The 16,619-nt window shown below is 35.6% G+C and overlaps 1 protein-coding gene across 19 annotated transcripts in view; it reads left to right on the forward strand.

The window, feature by feature from the left end:
• Positions 1–16,619, forward strand: part of VAV3 (vav guanine nucleotide exchange factor 3) — a 513,627-nt gene that overhangs the window by 231,620 nt on the left and 265,388 nt on the right. For all 19 annotated transcript variants that reach the window (XR_014242136.1, XR_014242137.1, XM_082383492.1 and 16 more), the window contains exons 16-17: positions 15,075–15,176; positions 15,484–15,584. Coding sequence is in view for 17 of the 19 variants with exons in the window: in XM_082383492.1 (XP_082239618.1) it covers positions 15,075–15,176; positions 15,484–15,584 (203 nt within the window). In the remaining 2 variants the exon portion in view is untranslated. The remainder of the gene's footprint in view (positions 1–15,074; positions 15,177–15,483; positions 15,585–16,619) is intronic.

The following is a 16,619-nucleotide window of genomic DNA, read 5'->3' on the forward strand; positions in this document are numbered from 1 at the left end:
TCTTTGTAACCTGTAAGCTCCATAAGGCCTAGAATATTACCAAACCACTTAAAAAATCTTTATTAAGTTGTCTGTTATGTCATAGTAATGTTAATGATAAATTTGCTTTTTTTAAAAATAAGTATATTTAACACTTTAACCTTCCTTTTGCTGAAGAGTGATTTTTGGTTTTGATAAATGCTAGTAGCCTCAATTCATGACAAATTTGTACTGAAATCCTGCTCAATTTATACTGAACTTCTACACGTGGAGTTTAGTGTAAAACAGAGGCTTTTATGCAAAAGTGGGAGTATTGATAACAAAACTCTTTTTTTCATATATAATCATCATAGAATTTGAAGGGGAAGTTCTTGTGAAGCTTGTCAGATTACCTTTCAGATTTCCTTCTATTGTTTCCAAATACTACTTCACAGCAGTATCATCTCCATCCCCATATGCTTCTAAAACACATTAATTCAACAGCAAACTTCATACTATCAGACTTAATTTAAAATGTGCTACAAGAACTTAAATTTACTGTGCCCACTCAGCATTCCTAATCCATGTTATCTTGAATGTTTGAGTTATGCTACAGATTTACTGGACCAGAGAATGAGAAAATCCAAATTCTTTAGAACCTGTCCCTTACATGGAATAGCTAACACAGTGGGAGATGCGTGGCTTTTCTCTCTCTCTCTCTCTCTCTCCTTCTCTCTCTTTCTCTCTCTCTCTCTCCCCGCCCCTGCCTGCCAAGAGCATAAACAATCTATTTTAATGGAAGAACTGAAGTAAAGCAAGATAATCCAAATTAACTGGAGGTCCGTGATGGTTGAGGAGAGAGAAATTCACTTGTGTTCCCAGTGTTAGAAAGTGACTGGCACATCACAGGCACTTAGTTAATTTGACTGTATGAACAAATTAAAAAAATGTTTTAATATGCTCATTAACTCTTTAATACAAGAAGAGCTTTATTCCCATTGATTCAGGATATGGTGATGGGTAGGTCATCATTTATTTTGTTCTACCTTTATGAGGTCTCAGGGTTTTCCACTATATCCTTGTCACTTATGGCAACACTAACAATAATAGTAGATATAGCATCCAGCATTTGTATAATGCTTTTCACATTTAATAAATAAAATTTAATAAGCTGTATATATATGTGCTTTCACTTTATCCTCAGAACAAATCTGAATGATGAATAGAAAAGGATCCAAAAATGATGACCCTTCTTCCTTCTCCCAGTCCTGGACCATGGCCTTCCTTCTATAGCAGGGATGACAGATAGAGTTCTTTGATTGGTGAGGAGACTAGAAATAGAAAGATATCAATATGTTATGTGCCGAAAGCCACACATCAAGTTTATAACAAAGACCCAAATTATATGTAGTCTGACATTTTTTCCACTTTAAATTTATTATGGATTTAACTTACTTTACATTTCATTCAACAGTTTCTTTGAGATGTCACAGAAATTCAGTGATGGATGTATATTTAAAATTGACTATGAAGTCAACATTGAATGAGATAAAGAAGTGCTATATATAGAAGATAAGAAAATACTGTTTTTCAGAGCCAAGCATTATCTTATTTTTATTGGTATTTTGAAAGTATTTATTCATTTCCCTAGATAAAAAATGGTACGTGATTTGGAATACAAAGAATAAGATTTGGATGTGATTTATAAATCTCTTTTTTGTTTTCATTCCTTTTATGAATCCTTAGGAATAGGTGAAGATATCCCTTCTGAACTCTGTTTTTTTAACTTGGTTTTTGAAGGACCTGTTTGTTTTTCATTTTTTTGCCCTTTCAAATAGCCAGCAGTGTCATTAGTATGCTACTGTATTGTGAGAACAAATTGTGAAAAAACAGGTAAGGATTTAGGATACTTTACTGAAAGATTTTATGAATAAAGTCTTTTGTATTTATCCATTACCTGTTTGGTAGATTTAATTTCACAGTGTAGGATATTCTAAAAATAAATATTTGGATTTTATTCTGGATTTTTCATGTTAACAAAGGAAGGGGGGAAGAAAACACTGTTTAATGAGACTGTTAAAGTTGGATCTTATAGGAAAGCCTAAATTTGAGGTAAAAAATGATTGATCTTATTTTGATTTTTGACTAAGACTATACTTGGTTGAAGTATGCTTATTCAGAACTGGAGATCTCAGAAGTGCTTGTAACTTGACAAAAAACAACCTGGACGCACTATTGGGACACTCTTGAATGTTTACTTGGTGATTCTAAGGGTGTACGAGACACTCTACTAAGTGAGATCCTTTTCCCAGGTAGCTCAGGGATCTGTCCTGCATGTGGGGGACTGTGTGGGGGGAATGGTGTCTCTGTTTCAAAGAACTTTAGGTCTTTTTTGAGCTCTGGGATTTCCGTATTTATCTGACCTGTCTTCAGTCCTCATAGAGAATTGATTTATATAAGCTAATGTCAATTAAGATAGCAGCCTTTTATCTGTTTCAGAAATTTCTTCTAAATTATAAGGACTACTACCTCTAGGTCTAGTATTTGAAGATTTGGCACAAATGTTTGTTTTATCTATAGATAATTTTCACGTTTGGAATTATTAAATTTGAAAAATATTTGACTAGCCAAACTTGGTATCTAATTTTAGAGGAGCTGATGGCTGTTAAGTGATGATGCATAGATGGAATAGGTCCTGAAAGGCCCCCCATAGAATTGCTTCTGCTGAGCAATACTTCAGCATTATGCCCTTGACTCATATCAAGAAGGGCTAGAAGGGGCAGGGGTACAACTGTATTTATAGGGATGTTGTTGAAGACATTGTCTATATATCTCACACAGTGTCCCTTTTATAAAAATCTGTCAGAGCAATTTTTCTTCCACTTTGGTGCCAGGAAAATTTCTACAATTATCTTTCAAGTGATCCTGTTTTCCTCTTTGCTTTGGTTGCTAGGAAGTATAGCAGTAAATTTGTAACATGTTTAACAATTAATCAATTATATTTTGGAATACATTTTATATACTAACTTTATTTTACTCTTATGTATTTAATCTTCTTTTGATACTCCATTAAACATCAACACATTTGTTGAATGCCTGTGTATGTTAGGCACTGTGCACGATGCCAGAGATACAGTGATAAGCACATCTGACACAGTCCCAGCCTCATGGAGCTTAAATTCTTTGGGGGGAAAATAAGCATTAATCAAATAATCATACAAAGAAATGTAAACAAGGAAATTGTTACAAGTACAATGAAGGAACATTACATGATGCTATGAGACTCTATTTTGGTTCTAATTCCTCTTTTCCTCTATGTGTTATATCCCTTTCTATGGTAACAGAGATACATATTTACATACAGATACACACGTACATATATACATATGTATATGAACACTGTCTCTAGAATACATTTATACTTATGTTTTCTTGTGAAAACTCTTCTTCGATATGATTAAATGGCTGATTGTTTTTCCATTATGTGGCAGTATCACAATATATTTGTCCAGTACCTTATCATTGGACACAGCTTGTTAACAATTATTCACTATTGTAAAAAAAAATATATTGTTTTATTTTTCATTTTTTTGAAAACCAAGGTTTTCTAAAAGGTTCTGTTTTAGCAGGGGAAAAAAAACAACAACAACAAACAAACAAAAACCAAAAACCATCCCACCCCTCACACTCAAGAAGTCTGAATAGAATCCTTTTTAATTAGTCAAGGATAGAAGGTCTTATTGACAGCAGATAGAGTAGGAACAAATGCACCATAGTTTGACTAGCTTTTCTTGGGCCCATAACTGTCAGTCACTTTGTCTGCGTGGGGCAGCATCTTGCCTATTCCAGAACACTCAATTCATGCTGCAGTACTATCCTTCTATACTTGGGGCTAGCCTTCCATGTTGAAGCACTAACAGTCTGTGTGCTTCCATTCATGGAAATATTTACAAATGATGAGCTCTTAGACTGAATGCAGCATCACTAAGATCACATCCCTGAGGGGGGTGAGAAGGGGAGAGCAAAGCAATCAGGGTCCAGGAATGACAGTTTCCAAACAATGTGTCTCCTGTAGCCTTCCCATGTCTCTACATTTACTAATGAGGCTGAATAGTTTATTACAGGCTTGTCAATGAGTTGTTTTTCTTTATGAATTCCTTGTTCATATCCTTTGCCAAGTTTTCTATGGGTCAGTTCATCATTGTATTATCATTGATTTGTAATGGCTTCTTTTATATCAAGAATATTTTCACATATGCTACAAACATTTAATTCAGTTTGTCTTTGCTTTTTAATTGCCTTGCGATATTTTTAGCATAGTGATTAAACACACAGGCTTTGAGACAAATCTTTGACTCAAATCCTGTTCAATGACTTATTATCTGTGTATTTTAGTCAAGTTGCTTAACCTCTTTAAAGCTTTTGTGGATTGTTATGGTTGTATTTGCTTTTTTTTGTCTCTGGAAACAGTAGATGTAAGGAATAAATTTAATAATGTATATTCACTGTAAAATCTTTAGAAAACACAGATAACTCTAAATTTTAAAAAATCATTCATAATTCATAATGCCTCTACCTATTCACATTTTCACATATGTATGTTAGCAAGCAGTTGTGTCATATTAATCACAGTTCTGGAGATAGTTTGGAATAAAGTTGTTCTCCTTTAATATATTGCAGATATCTTTCTTGGTTAATATATATGTTCACTTTATCATTTCTAATTGTTGTATAATATTCCATCTATAGATATGCTATAATTTACCTTGTTCCTTATTTTTAATTAAATCAGTTCCAATGTTAATTATTAAATATGTTGTAGTGAGCCCTTCATGATTACTTCTAATAAGCAGAATTTTATGTCATATGATTAATACATCTTTAAGGTTTTGGATATTTCTATAGCTTCATCTACACTAGGTATTATCTTTTTTTCTTTTCCTTTTTTCTTTTTTGTCAGTTTGTTAATGTGAAATGATATCTTATTTAAATTTGCATTTCTTTTGGTTACTAGTAACTTAAATATGTTTTGTATATTTATTAATTGTTTTTATTTCTTTTTTTTAATAAATTGCCCTGTTAATTTCTTTGCTAATTTTTCATTTGGAGTGTTCATTGTTTTTCCTTATAGATTTTAAGAGCATTTATATATTGCAAGGACGTTAATCTTTTATCATGAAAATTACAGATATTTTCCTGCTTTTTCTTTTCATTTTTATTGTTTTTGATTCAAGGAAGAATTTGGGGTTTTACAAATAAATAAATCTAGCTATCTTTATTTTTTACCTTTAGAGATTATGTAAGTAGTCATCAGTATTTTCTTCAAGTACTTTTATGTTTTTGTTTTTTGCTTAAAACAAATTTCAGGTTTCTCTCTAAATTTTACATTTAAATATAGATTTATAGATAAATTTGACATTTAAATAAACTCCATGAGGGCAGTGGTTTTGTCCATCTTATTATTCCTTATTGCTGGCAGTATTCATGGCCCATCACAGGTATGTAATACATATTTATCAAATAAATAATGTAAATCTTTAATTACCTGAATTTTAATTTTGTTATAAAATGGGTGATAGAAATGTCCTTTCTTAACATTTTCAAAAAGCTGGAAGTGTACTTTCTAAAATGTATTTATAATCTGTTATCTTTCCTCTGTCTGGAACATTCTTCGTTTTCATTGCCTGAATTCTTGATCATCTTTAGATGTCAGCTCAAGCATTGTTTCTGTAGGAAAGCCTTCTGTGATAATCATTAGATAAGGTCACATTCCAAATTGTAAGTTTTCATAATACAATCTTTCTTTGTGACAGTTGTCACTCCTGCAGTTTCACAATTGTTTATAGAGTTATTTAGATATTTCTTTTCCCTACCAGCACCAAACAGGCAGGGACTTTACTTGTTTTTGCTTATCATTATATCCCACTGCCTGGTATTAGATATTAAGTTCTTGTTTGTTTTTTTTTCTTTGAATGGAAAAATAAATGAACAAACTGCCACAAAAATTGCATACTGAGTTTTTGCACATGTGTGATCTCCTTGAGGGCTTTATTATTGATCTTTCTGTCTGTTTTGTTGTCGGTACCATACAGATTTAATAATGCTAGCTTTAAAAGACATTTTAGTATCTGTTAGGTTATGATGGCTTACCATGTACCCCCTATAATAATTCATCTTAGTTTTAAAACTTTTCCAACTATTCTCACGTATTTATTCTTCCAGTTGAATTTTATAATCATTTGTCAAGTTCAAAAAATTCTCATTGTATATTTGTGTTTGTGTGTGTGTCTATGTGTTGGTTTGGGAGGAAGGAATTGTTTTAAATTTATAAATTAACTTGAGGAAAGAGTGTATTTATAATAAAATATGCAAGCTTCTTATTCAGGAATTTGGTATGTAGCTTTTATTTACTTGAATGTTTTTTATTTCCCTCAGTTAATTTTAAAATTTTATTCATCCAGAACCTGAACATTTCATGCTATGATTTTTCTTACACATTTTTGTTCAGGAAAGAGTTAACATGGCAGGCTTGAGTTTGCTATCTTTAGCAAAGTCTGCTTTCAGGCTTAGACCTTGACTGACATCTGGGAACTTGGGTTTTGAAATGTTCCCTGTCCCTATGGTACTAAGTGGTAAGGTTATTTGGTGTGCCAGGGGTACTGAATTTTATTGTGCTAGCCTGCCTAAATTAAAAAAATAATAATAATACAATGGTTTATGATGGGCACCTACTTTCCTTCTGAGAGTTTTTAATGATTGTGGCTGATCTTGCCTGTGTAACCAACCCCCAAAAAATCCTTGAGCCATGAGCCGCAAGGAATCTTGCTGGGTAAAAACACTACACACGTGTTACTGCATTTTACTGCTGGAGAACATTGGAAGCTTACAGATGGATTTCTCCAGACACCACCTGATATGTCTTTTTCTCTTATTAGTGTCATTAGTTTTAAGTTTCTTCTCTTGGCTTTTCCTAGTAGTCTCCATAATGTCACCTCCAAATGATAATTCTGTGTACTTTTTAACAATATTTATCTCTCACATTTATTTTTCTTGTCATATTATATTGATCAGCTCTTCCAGAAAAATGTCGAGTAGTATAGTTGACTTCAGGAAACTTTAATATGATTGTGATAGTGTTTTAAATATGTTTTCAATTGTCTTTAGCTTAATATTCTTTATCATGTTATGAAAACATCCCTTAACATCTAGTCTAACATCTGGTTCACTTAGAGTTTCATCAGAAGCACATGATACATTTTATTAAATGTCTTTTTTTGACATCCCTTGAGAAGATCCATTGCTTTTTTGGTTCTTTATTAATCTGAGAAATTGTTTTATATATATATATATATATATATATATACACACATATATATAATACATAGAAAATTTTTTAAAATTCAGAAAACTTTAAAATTTATTTTATTTTATTTTTTTGGGGGGGTGGGGCTGTGTCAGGTCTTAGTTGAGGCATGTGGGATCTTCATTGAGGCACGCAGGATCTTTTGTTGCGGCGTGTGGGCTCTTCGTTGCGGCACGCGGGCTTCTCTCTAGTTGTGGCGCGCAGGCTCCAGGGTGTGTGGGCTCTGTAGTTTGCAGCATGTGGGCTCTCTTGTTGAGGCGCGCGAGCTCAGTAGTTGTGGCACGCGGGCTTAGTGGCCCTGCGGCATGTGGGATCTTAGTTCCCCGAACAGGGATTGAACCCACATCCCCTGCATTGGAAGGCAGATTCTGTACCACTGGACCATGAGGGAAATCCCTTAAAAAATTTATTTTAAATGAGACATGATATAACTAAGTATCCCTAAGGTAATAGAGTATCCATATTATTTTAAATGAGTTTTAATGCTTGCTCTGGAAAACAAGATTAAGTATTATTGCTTATAGTAATTTACTGCCTTTTAAGTAATAGAGGTTAATAGAAGGATGCAAGATGAGATGCATCATCTTGTGATGTCATAGAAAATAAAATAATTTAATAGAATAATACATAGAAAAATTAAGATTGCTCAGCATTTTCTTATGGGACAGTTAACTGTAATTTTATGCCCGGCATTTGTTTGTCAAAATGTGTATTTTCTGAATTTCAGCAATATTTACACATATAGCTATGTGTGTATATATTTTTACTTTTCTGTGTATTTTTGGTGCACAAAAAAGCCTGCTGCATTCAGACAAGTATTTTTCAAAGCACCAATTTATGCTTCCAGCTCTCTCACCTAACTTTTAATGCAGTATGATGAAATAAACTATTTTGTGTTTTGTATAATTGTCACAATGCCCATAATGGTGATTTTTTTTTTTCCTGTTGGAGTGGGCACCCAGATATGAACTGAATATTTGAATGTTGGTAATATTGACAGGGCATGAGATAGTATGATGTCATAAATTGATTCTCATCTTCTACTCTAATTAGTCATGATCATTACAGATTATTTTATTTTGCTAATATTTGCTTCCTGTGTTCTAAAACTATATTACTAAAAGATATCAGTTTATAGTTAAAATTGAGAAGAATGTTAATTTTAAATATATACATTTTTAAAATAATAGCTGACTATAACTATAACTCCTGTCGTAGTTACTACTGAAATATATTTGTATCTATGAGTTGCATTCTAGTTCTTGTAAAAAGATTAAATATTCTCACAAGGAAGAGAGGATGTAGGTAAATAAACATAAATTATAACATTTAATTGAAATTCAGTTAATCATTGTTTTTCTTCAGCTTTCTTTTATATGGGAGATAAAAATTTTTTGGCATAGTAAAAATATCTTTCTCTCTCTTGTACTCCATCCAAATCTCCATCTGATAATGTGGCAAAGGCAGCCTTCTGAAAATAAGTAAACTAAATGCTATAGTAAAAGCATGTTTTTCTGATTTCCATCAACCATAAATGTCTAGCAGCTTATTTTCCTAGTCGAATGTTTGATAACTGTAAATGTGAGCCAAAGTTAAAAAGGAGAAGTCATGCCCCCTGCCCTCAAGCACCACATAGGCCAGCAGGGAGATGGACATGCAAACAAGCACTTTTAATGCTATGTGGTGATTTCTTTTAGGGGTTGTACAAAGTTAGTGAAAGCCTAGGTGGTTCATATTAAGTTGGCATTGGGGTGTCAAGGAAAATGTTATGGAGGCTGACAAATTTGAACTTAGATGTTGCTCCCACACCCTCCTTTGGTAATTGGCCCCACTAATCCTGCCTAACATTATTTCCTAGTATCTCTGTAATAGTCAGGTTTCTTCAGAGAAACAGATCAAATAAGGTGTGTACATATATATATAGATATATATATGTGTTTGTGTATGTATATGTGTGTGTGTATTATATGTCATAAGGAATTGTCATGCACTTAGGGAGGTTGGTAAGTCCCAAGACCTCTAGGGTGAGTCAGTAAGCTGAGACTCAGAAGAGCCAAAGGCATAGTCCATATGAGTTCAAAGGCCTGAGAACCAGAAGAGCTGATGGTGTGGTTTTGTCCTTCGACCTGAAGACTTGAGACCCAGGCAAAGCCATTGTTTCAGTTTGAGTCTGAAGGCAAAAAGAGTCTTTGTCCCAGTTCGAAGGTGGTCAGGCAGAAAGAATTCTCTCTCACTTGAGGGAGGGTCAGCCTTTTTATTTTATTTGGGCCTTCAACTGGTTGGATGAGGCCCACTCACATAGGGAGGGCAATCAGCTTTACTCAGTCTCAGATTTAAGTGTTAATTTCATCCAAAAATACCTTCATAGAAACACCCAGGATGATGTTTGACCAAAAATTTGGGCAACCCGTGGACCAGTCAAGTTGACGCATAAAATTAACCATCACAGTGTCACAGATGATGCCCTGATCTGTCCATTGTTCTACGAACACTTGATATTCATTTGTGAACTTTCAGTCTTGTTTTCCCCCAAAACTTATATCACTTTCCCCCTTTCCTTTATCTACTAAATACCACTGACTTTCTCTAACTAATGTAACCACTAACTGATCTCCGCTTTTTATTTCTTTACTCCTTAATTGTAAATTTTCGTTATTTCATGGATGTTTTTGTTTCTCTAACTCAGTGGACAACTTTCTGAGGGTGTGATGACTATGCTTTTTCTTTTTTCAGTCCTTTTCCCTCTAAGTAGAAGAATACTTAGTGTATAGATAGGGATATTTGTTAATTTATTTATTCAATAATATCAACTTAATATATACTAGATATGAGACACTGAGCTAGGTCCTGGTAATATAAACATAAACAACATAGAACAGCTTTCTGGTTGTTGGAAGTAGATGGTAAGTGGTTATAATACAATGTAGTATTATACTAGAAGGCTGAAAAAGTACTTTGGAAATCTAGATGATATGATAATCACTATCACTATCATGCAGACTCAAAGAAGATATTATCAAAGGAGTCACATTTTTTAATCTGGTCCTAAATGAGTAACCAGGTAAATTAACACTTGTAAGCTAGAGGAAACATTTAGAATGAATGGACTACAAAACCGAGGGTTATGGACGAGAAGAATATGCTTGAGAAATGTGAGAAGATCTGTGTGTCTATAGTGTATGGCTTGTGAGTCTTTGGAAAAGAAGAGGCAGGTGAAAGGTAGATAAAGCTATAGCTTAATACACTTTGCATGCCATTGCTAGAAGTTTTAACTTTATCCCTGTAGGCAATAGGAACCGGTGGACATATTCAAAGGAGTGAGTGACATATTTTCATTTTTTTTATTTAGACACCAATTGTACTTGAACATTTGTTATTTTATTTTTATTTTATATTTTTTTAAATTAATTAATTTATTTTTGGCTGTGTTGGGTCTTCGTTTCTGTGCGAGGGCTTTCTCTAGTTGTGGCAAGCGGGGGCCACTCTTCATCGCGGTGCGCGGGCCTCTCACTATCGCGGCCTCTCTTGTTGCGGAGCACAGGCTCCAGACGCGCAGGCTCAGCAGTTGTGGCTCATGGGCCTAGTTGCTCCGCGGCATGTGGGATCTTCCCAGACCAGGGCTCAAACCCGTGTCCCCTGCATTAGCAGGCAGATTCTCAACCACTGTGCCACCAGGGAAGCCCATATTTTCATTTTTAAAGGTGATTCTGGGAATAGTATGGAAGATGGCCTTAAATAGGCAGAGAAAGTAGGAGATGGAATAATTAAGAAGTTCATTGTCACAATTCAGTTAGGAGATACTGAGGGCTTGAATTAGGTAGTGAGATGTGAGAATGGAACCTGCATTTTAGAGGAGGTATTTTTAAGATTGAATCAATAGAAATTAGTCACAGTGTCAGGGAAGGAGAAATTGGAACAGATGAGAGGTTAAGAGAGAATGAATATGTAGGAAGGTTTCAGGGAGAGGGAAAAATTCATCATGACTCTTGAGGTTCTCAGCTGGAAGATGGGGTGAATGGTGATGGATTGAAATCAGAATTTGATTAGAATCAGATATGTTGCTTCAGGGTTTTTCATACATAGCAGCTCCGTTGCTGTCATCTATTGAAAATCAGCCCTCGACACAAGGGTTTCTATTTTTTTAAAAAAGAATCAAGTATGTTAGGAAAGTTATGGAGTTGAGTTTTGTATGTGCTGCATTTGAGATGCCTGAGGAACGGTGGGAATGCAGATCTGCAGGATGAAGAGGATGCCTAGGCCGAGCCGAGGTGTGTAGCCCTCAGCTTGGCTCCCACATGGAACCAGGTGACAAGAGGGGGCAACTGGAGGAGAACATGTAGTTAGTTATAAGGAGCCTTAAGAGGATCAACATGCCTCGCTCTATAAATATTTGATTGACTGATTAATTGTATTCATAATGGGCCCTATATGAAGCAAAAGAAATGGAATCTATGAGAGTCCACTCACATTCTCATAAGTAAACTGTAGTATATCAAAACAGGTTACTAAAATGGAATCCTTTCTGTATAGCTGCAACACCAAGCAAGTGAGCTGACTTACACTGGATCTTCAGTTCTCATCTGCAGGCAACTCAGCCCCATAATTGGTCTTGCTATGTCCACTCTTGCTGCACTGTAAGGAATTCTCTACATAGTAGCCACAGAGATTTTTTTTTGTCAACTAAATGTGAGGTCAATCCCTGTGTAAGATCAACTCTTTCCTTGGCCCTGCCAACCTCTCTTACACATCTCCTACATTGCCCCTCTTCACCCACCGGGCTCCAGCTAAAGGGCTCTTCTTTCTGTTCCTGCTTCACGGCCTATGTATATGGTAGGTGCTCAATAAATATGAAGTGAATGAATGACTCTACCTTATAGGTTGATTATGAGAAGTAAATGTGAAAAAATATATGAAGAGTCAATTAATGTGCCTGGTACATTAGAGGTGTGCAATAAACTCTACTTTTGATCAATTTTGTCCTTGTTACCAAATCTATAAACCTGGTGTTTCTTTATCCTCTTCTCCTTCAACCTGCCTTTCCAGCTCTTCCCATCTAGCCAACTTACTATCTTTGATTTTTGCATCTCCATGTGTATTGATGTCTCTCTTCTCTTCAGTTGGTGCTTGATATGACTTCATCTAATTCCCTGGGCTTTTTGCATATGTGTCCTCTTCTGAGTAACCCCATTTCTTATTGTGCTTAAATCATTATATATGGATTCCTGGTCCCAAGGACACTGAACATACAACAACCTTCCTGCAATGAAATTCCCAGGAGAATGGGGACCCTCTAGAAATTCCCAAGACTACCAAGGGACTCTTCACCACTCATAAAGTATTATCCTGATCACATCATTATTATGTGGATTTGGAATCAGCAATTTATAAATTAGAGCCAAGACTTACTGAACACCAACTCTGGGCTAGGCGAAGTCCTAAGCACTTTATATAAATTACCTTCCTTTACAAGCTTGATTTTATTAGTACTCCTGTTTTATACTTACTAACCTGCCCAAGGTCACCCTGCTAGTGATTTGCAAGTTAGGATTTAAGCCCAGGTGGTCTAATTTCAGATTCCTGCCCTCAACTATGCTTTTATATTCTATAGTGTCTCAATAGCAGTTGCAGGGTCATAGAGTTAACTTTAGTGTTTGATTTAAAATTTTTAAAATAATATACAGTTTTAGTTAAAAAAAAAAAAAAAGAAAACTTCCAACTGTTCCTTTCTATCATTCTACCCTACTACTTCAGGTCTCACTTAACTTACGGCAACTACTGTTAACAATATTTTCTGAGTTTTTTTCTTTATGTAAGATTTTTCTTTTTAACCTCTTAGTGCAATCTTCCTCTCAGCTTTTGTCTTCTGAAAAGTCAGCTTATTCCTAGTTAGTTGGTGAAAGTGTTAAATACAAATGATGGTAAACACACACACACACACACACACACAACTTGGGTTGACCCTAGGAGAAAGGTGTTCTACCTATGTCCCAGGCAGACTTCTAAGATTAATTAAATTCTTACCTATTTGGTATCTATTTACTTGAGTTTCTGCCTGAAGGAGACCACTTTTATTCTAAAACTCCAGGGTGATGAATTCTTCAAGTTCCTGGGACCGAAGCTGCTATTTGACAATTCTTCTATGACTATCACCTTGACGCTCAGAGAGGAATGAACAATGGCCCTTCCCATCTGGCTGTATGGACTCAAGAATCAAATGTTTTCTAAACAATGTGAAGAGAGTTTTGTTTCTAGATCATTATCTTTTCCCACCTTTTCCTTTCCTGCAGAAGAACTCTACTTCTTCATCAGTGACAAAAAAATGCCTCTATGGAAATGGCCGTGCTTTTCAGCACGCGGTGGAACATTTTCCTAAAAAGTGAGGTCACCAGAAGCACAGAGCAGAGAAATCCCAGATGGCACTAATATCTGATTTCATTTTGAGCACGCTCATATTCAGCAGATGGATTGGAAGGCTGACCTTGCTGACACTTCTGCAACACTGCCTGCTACTCCAATTGCCTTTGTGAATGTTTTTTCATAAGGCTTCTCCTGGTACCTCAGAGATTGATGCCTGGTCGCCCGCCTGTGTTATGCTTCATTACGCCAATGTGGTTGAGAGTTGCTGTGTTCTATAAAAGGGGAAATCCTAGCTCATCAGTATCTCAAACTTTTCCTGCTGTCTCCCAAATTGCTTGTAACATCTCAGAGAAAATCATCTTCGCTTTCTAGGTGTACCTCTGATCTGTATTCGTTTTTAACTTATCCTTTCCTAATTTTTCTGCTTTCTTTGGTGACATGGACAAATTAAGAATAATATAAAAAATCCTCTGGAGATGACTAAACTTAACAGTTTCCAACATGCCTATTAGACACAAAAATCTAATTATATGAAGGTGAATATTGTTGAATTCCTCCTTGCACTATAGCTTTGGTGGCTAAGAGCACAGACCTGGCTTGGAGTTCCCAGCTCTGCCATTTCCTTTACTTTAACGTAAGCCTCTGTTTCCCTGTTTGTAAACTAGTGATATTATTAGTGCCTACCAGTTAGGATTGGTGTGAAGGTTAAATGCGATATAATGAACAAATCATATTTTTATCACAGTATCGGCACAGAGTAAATACACGGTGAATGTCATTGTGCAGTATGCTTAGTATTTTTTTGCATATGTGTATAATATAAATGATAAAATAATTTTGCTTAGTTTTTATTTGGATTGCAAGGAAAGTGGACTGTTTGTTAAGGAGGAAGTTTTTAATGATCAGACTGATGCTTTGTTTCAACACTTATTATAAAATTTTGTTCACTTTTACAGATCATTACATAATCCACATACCTGTTTGGACAGGGACCCTGTGGAAATGCAGCACCCTCTTCCCCTCCCTCCCGCCCCCTGCAACTCATTTCTGTTTCAGTGATGTGGTTAGAGAAAAGAAATGATCACACAGTGTGAATATCCAGCAGGTTTTATGTTTCTCCTGACAGGTTGACCTACGTGGCCATTCTGTAAAGTTCCCTGGGAACACTCAATGCTGAGGAGGATTAGGTTGCTTCAATCTTTACAAGTTGCTGGTTCTCATGCAACCAGATTTTGGTGCATATTTTAAAGCAAAGTATACTTTGGCTTAGAAAACATTGCATATTTAATAGCCTATTTGACTGAATCACCTCTCTACCCAATGTAATGTTGATGAATTAGACTGCGGTTTTGTTGTGAAACTTTCTTGAGGATGTTACTTTTTTCCCTTTGTGTAGGTCCAACATAAGGCCAGACTATGCAGACTCCAATTTCCATGAGTTCAAGATGCACACCTTCAACCGCGTTACATCCTGCAAAGTCTGCCAGATGCTCCTGAGGTAAGTTGGTGTGATCCTGGTTTTCAGTTTAAAGGAACTGGTATAATTGCCAAATGTTTCAGACTTTGCTAAGGTCCCAGCAAAATGTTCTCAAGTGGGGATATTGCCTTACGAGTTTGGATCCATCAGGTCCTTCCTTGGCCTTGTGCCTGGACAGTTCCTTCAGAACCCAGGAAGGTCCTCTCCCTCCACTGAAGGGAACTCGGCATAGCACTGTGTTCTCTTGTTTTGCTTTCTGGCAGTAATGATTTCCTATAGGCAGAATTTCACACCTTTTAACCTATCACCCTCTAATTTTACCTTGCAGGGGAACATTTTATCAAGGCTATTTATGTGTTAAGTGTGGTGCAAGAGCACACAAAGAATGTTTGGGAAGAGTAGACAATTGCGGCAGAGTTAATTCTGCTGGTAAGTCATGTTTATTGTTGTGATTCTGCTTTTAATGAGAACATAAAACTTGCTAAACATAATTAAGGCTTAATTTACTCGTAATATATGTTTATTATAACAAATCGCCTTTTGAAACTATCATTTATGAGCACAATTAGAAAATTGTTGGAAATTCTTGTGACTTTTATACATACCTGGGAGGCTGAGGGCTTCAAGAGGGACTTGGAAGGTTCCATGTCACCCATTTCATTCACCCCTAACCCCTAAATTTTAACAACACTGTACAAATAAAACCAAGACACACAAATGGAGGTGTAAAAACAAAACAAAAAAAATTGGTTCTTTAATTCTGTCTTTGGTTTTTGAATTTCTCCTTTTTTCTCTTAAATATTCATCTCCGAAATGCTAAGCTGCCAGGAGTAAACATTACACAGACTAATTCATGAATTAATGAATTGAATACATTGTCATTTTACAGCATTTAACAAACAGCACGTATCCTTTGGATTTTGTGTAAATATTTTCCCCTTGGTTTTTAAAAATAATGCTCCGTGATTGTGACCTGAACCAGTTTCTAAAACTGTTGGCAATTATGCATTCAGTAGCCTTTTGCCTCTCTCTGCTCCTCTTGGGCTCTCTTCCTTCTCTTTCTTTTCTGGCCTCTTTATTCTTTCTCTTTCTTCTTCTTTCTCTTTGTCCTTTTCCCCTGAGTTTCTCTGTTTTTTATCAATAAGACCTTTCAAAATCAGTAAAACTTTTTGAACAGAAGAAAGAGATCTTTAACAGCTTGAGTTCAGAAGGTAGCCATGTCAACCTTTGATTTTCCCAAAGGGAAAGGTGGACATTGAATTATTTTGGATAATACGAAGAAGAGTGAAACAGAGGATAATAGCTCATTTCAGAGCTGAGTTCAGAAAATAGGCAATCGTACAAAAGGTGTGAATCCTATTAGAGGACTGAGATCACAGCACATTCCTCTCACTCGGCTCCTTCTGTAGATGTATTTTCAGGGCCCCATGAGCCATTCTCAATGCCAGGCATGGGCAGTGCAAG

The sequence above is a fragment of the Balaenoptera borealis genome (genome assembly GCF_965194805.1).
Source record: "Balaenoptera borealis genome assembly, chromosome: 1".
Classification (NCBI taxonomy): domain Eukaryota; kingdom Metazoa; phylum Chordata; class Mammalia; order Artiodactyla; family Balaenopteridae; genus Balaenoptera; species Balaenoptera borealis.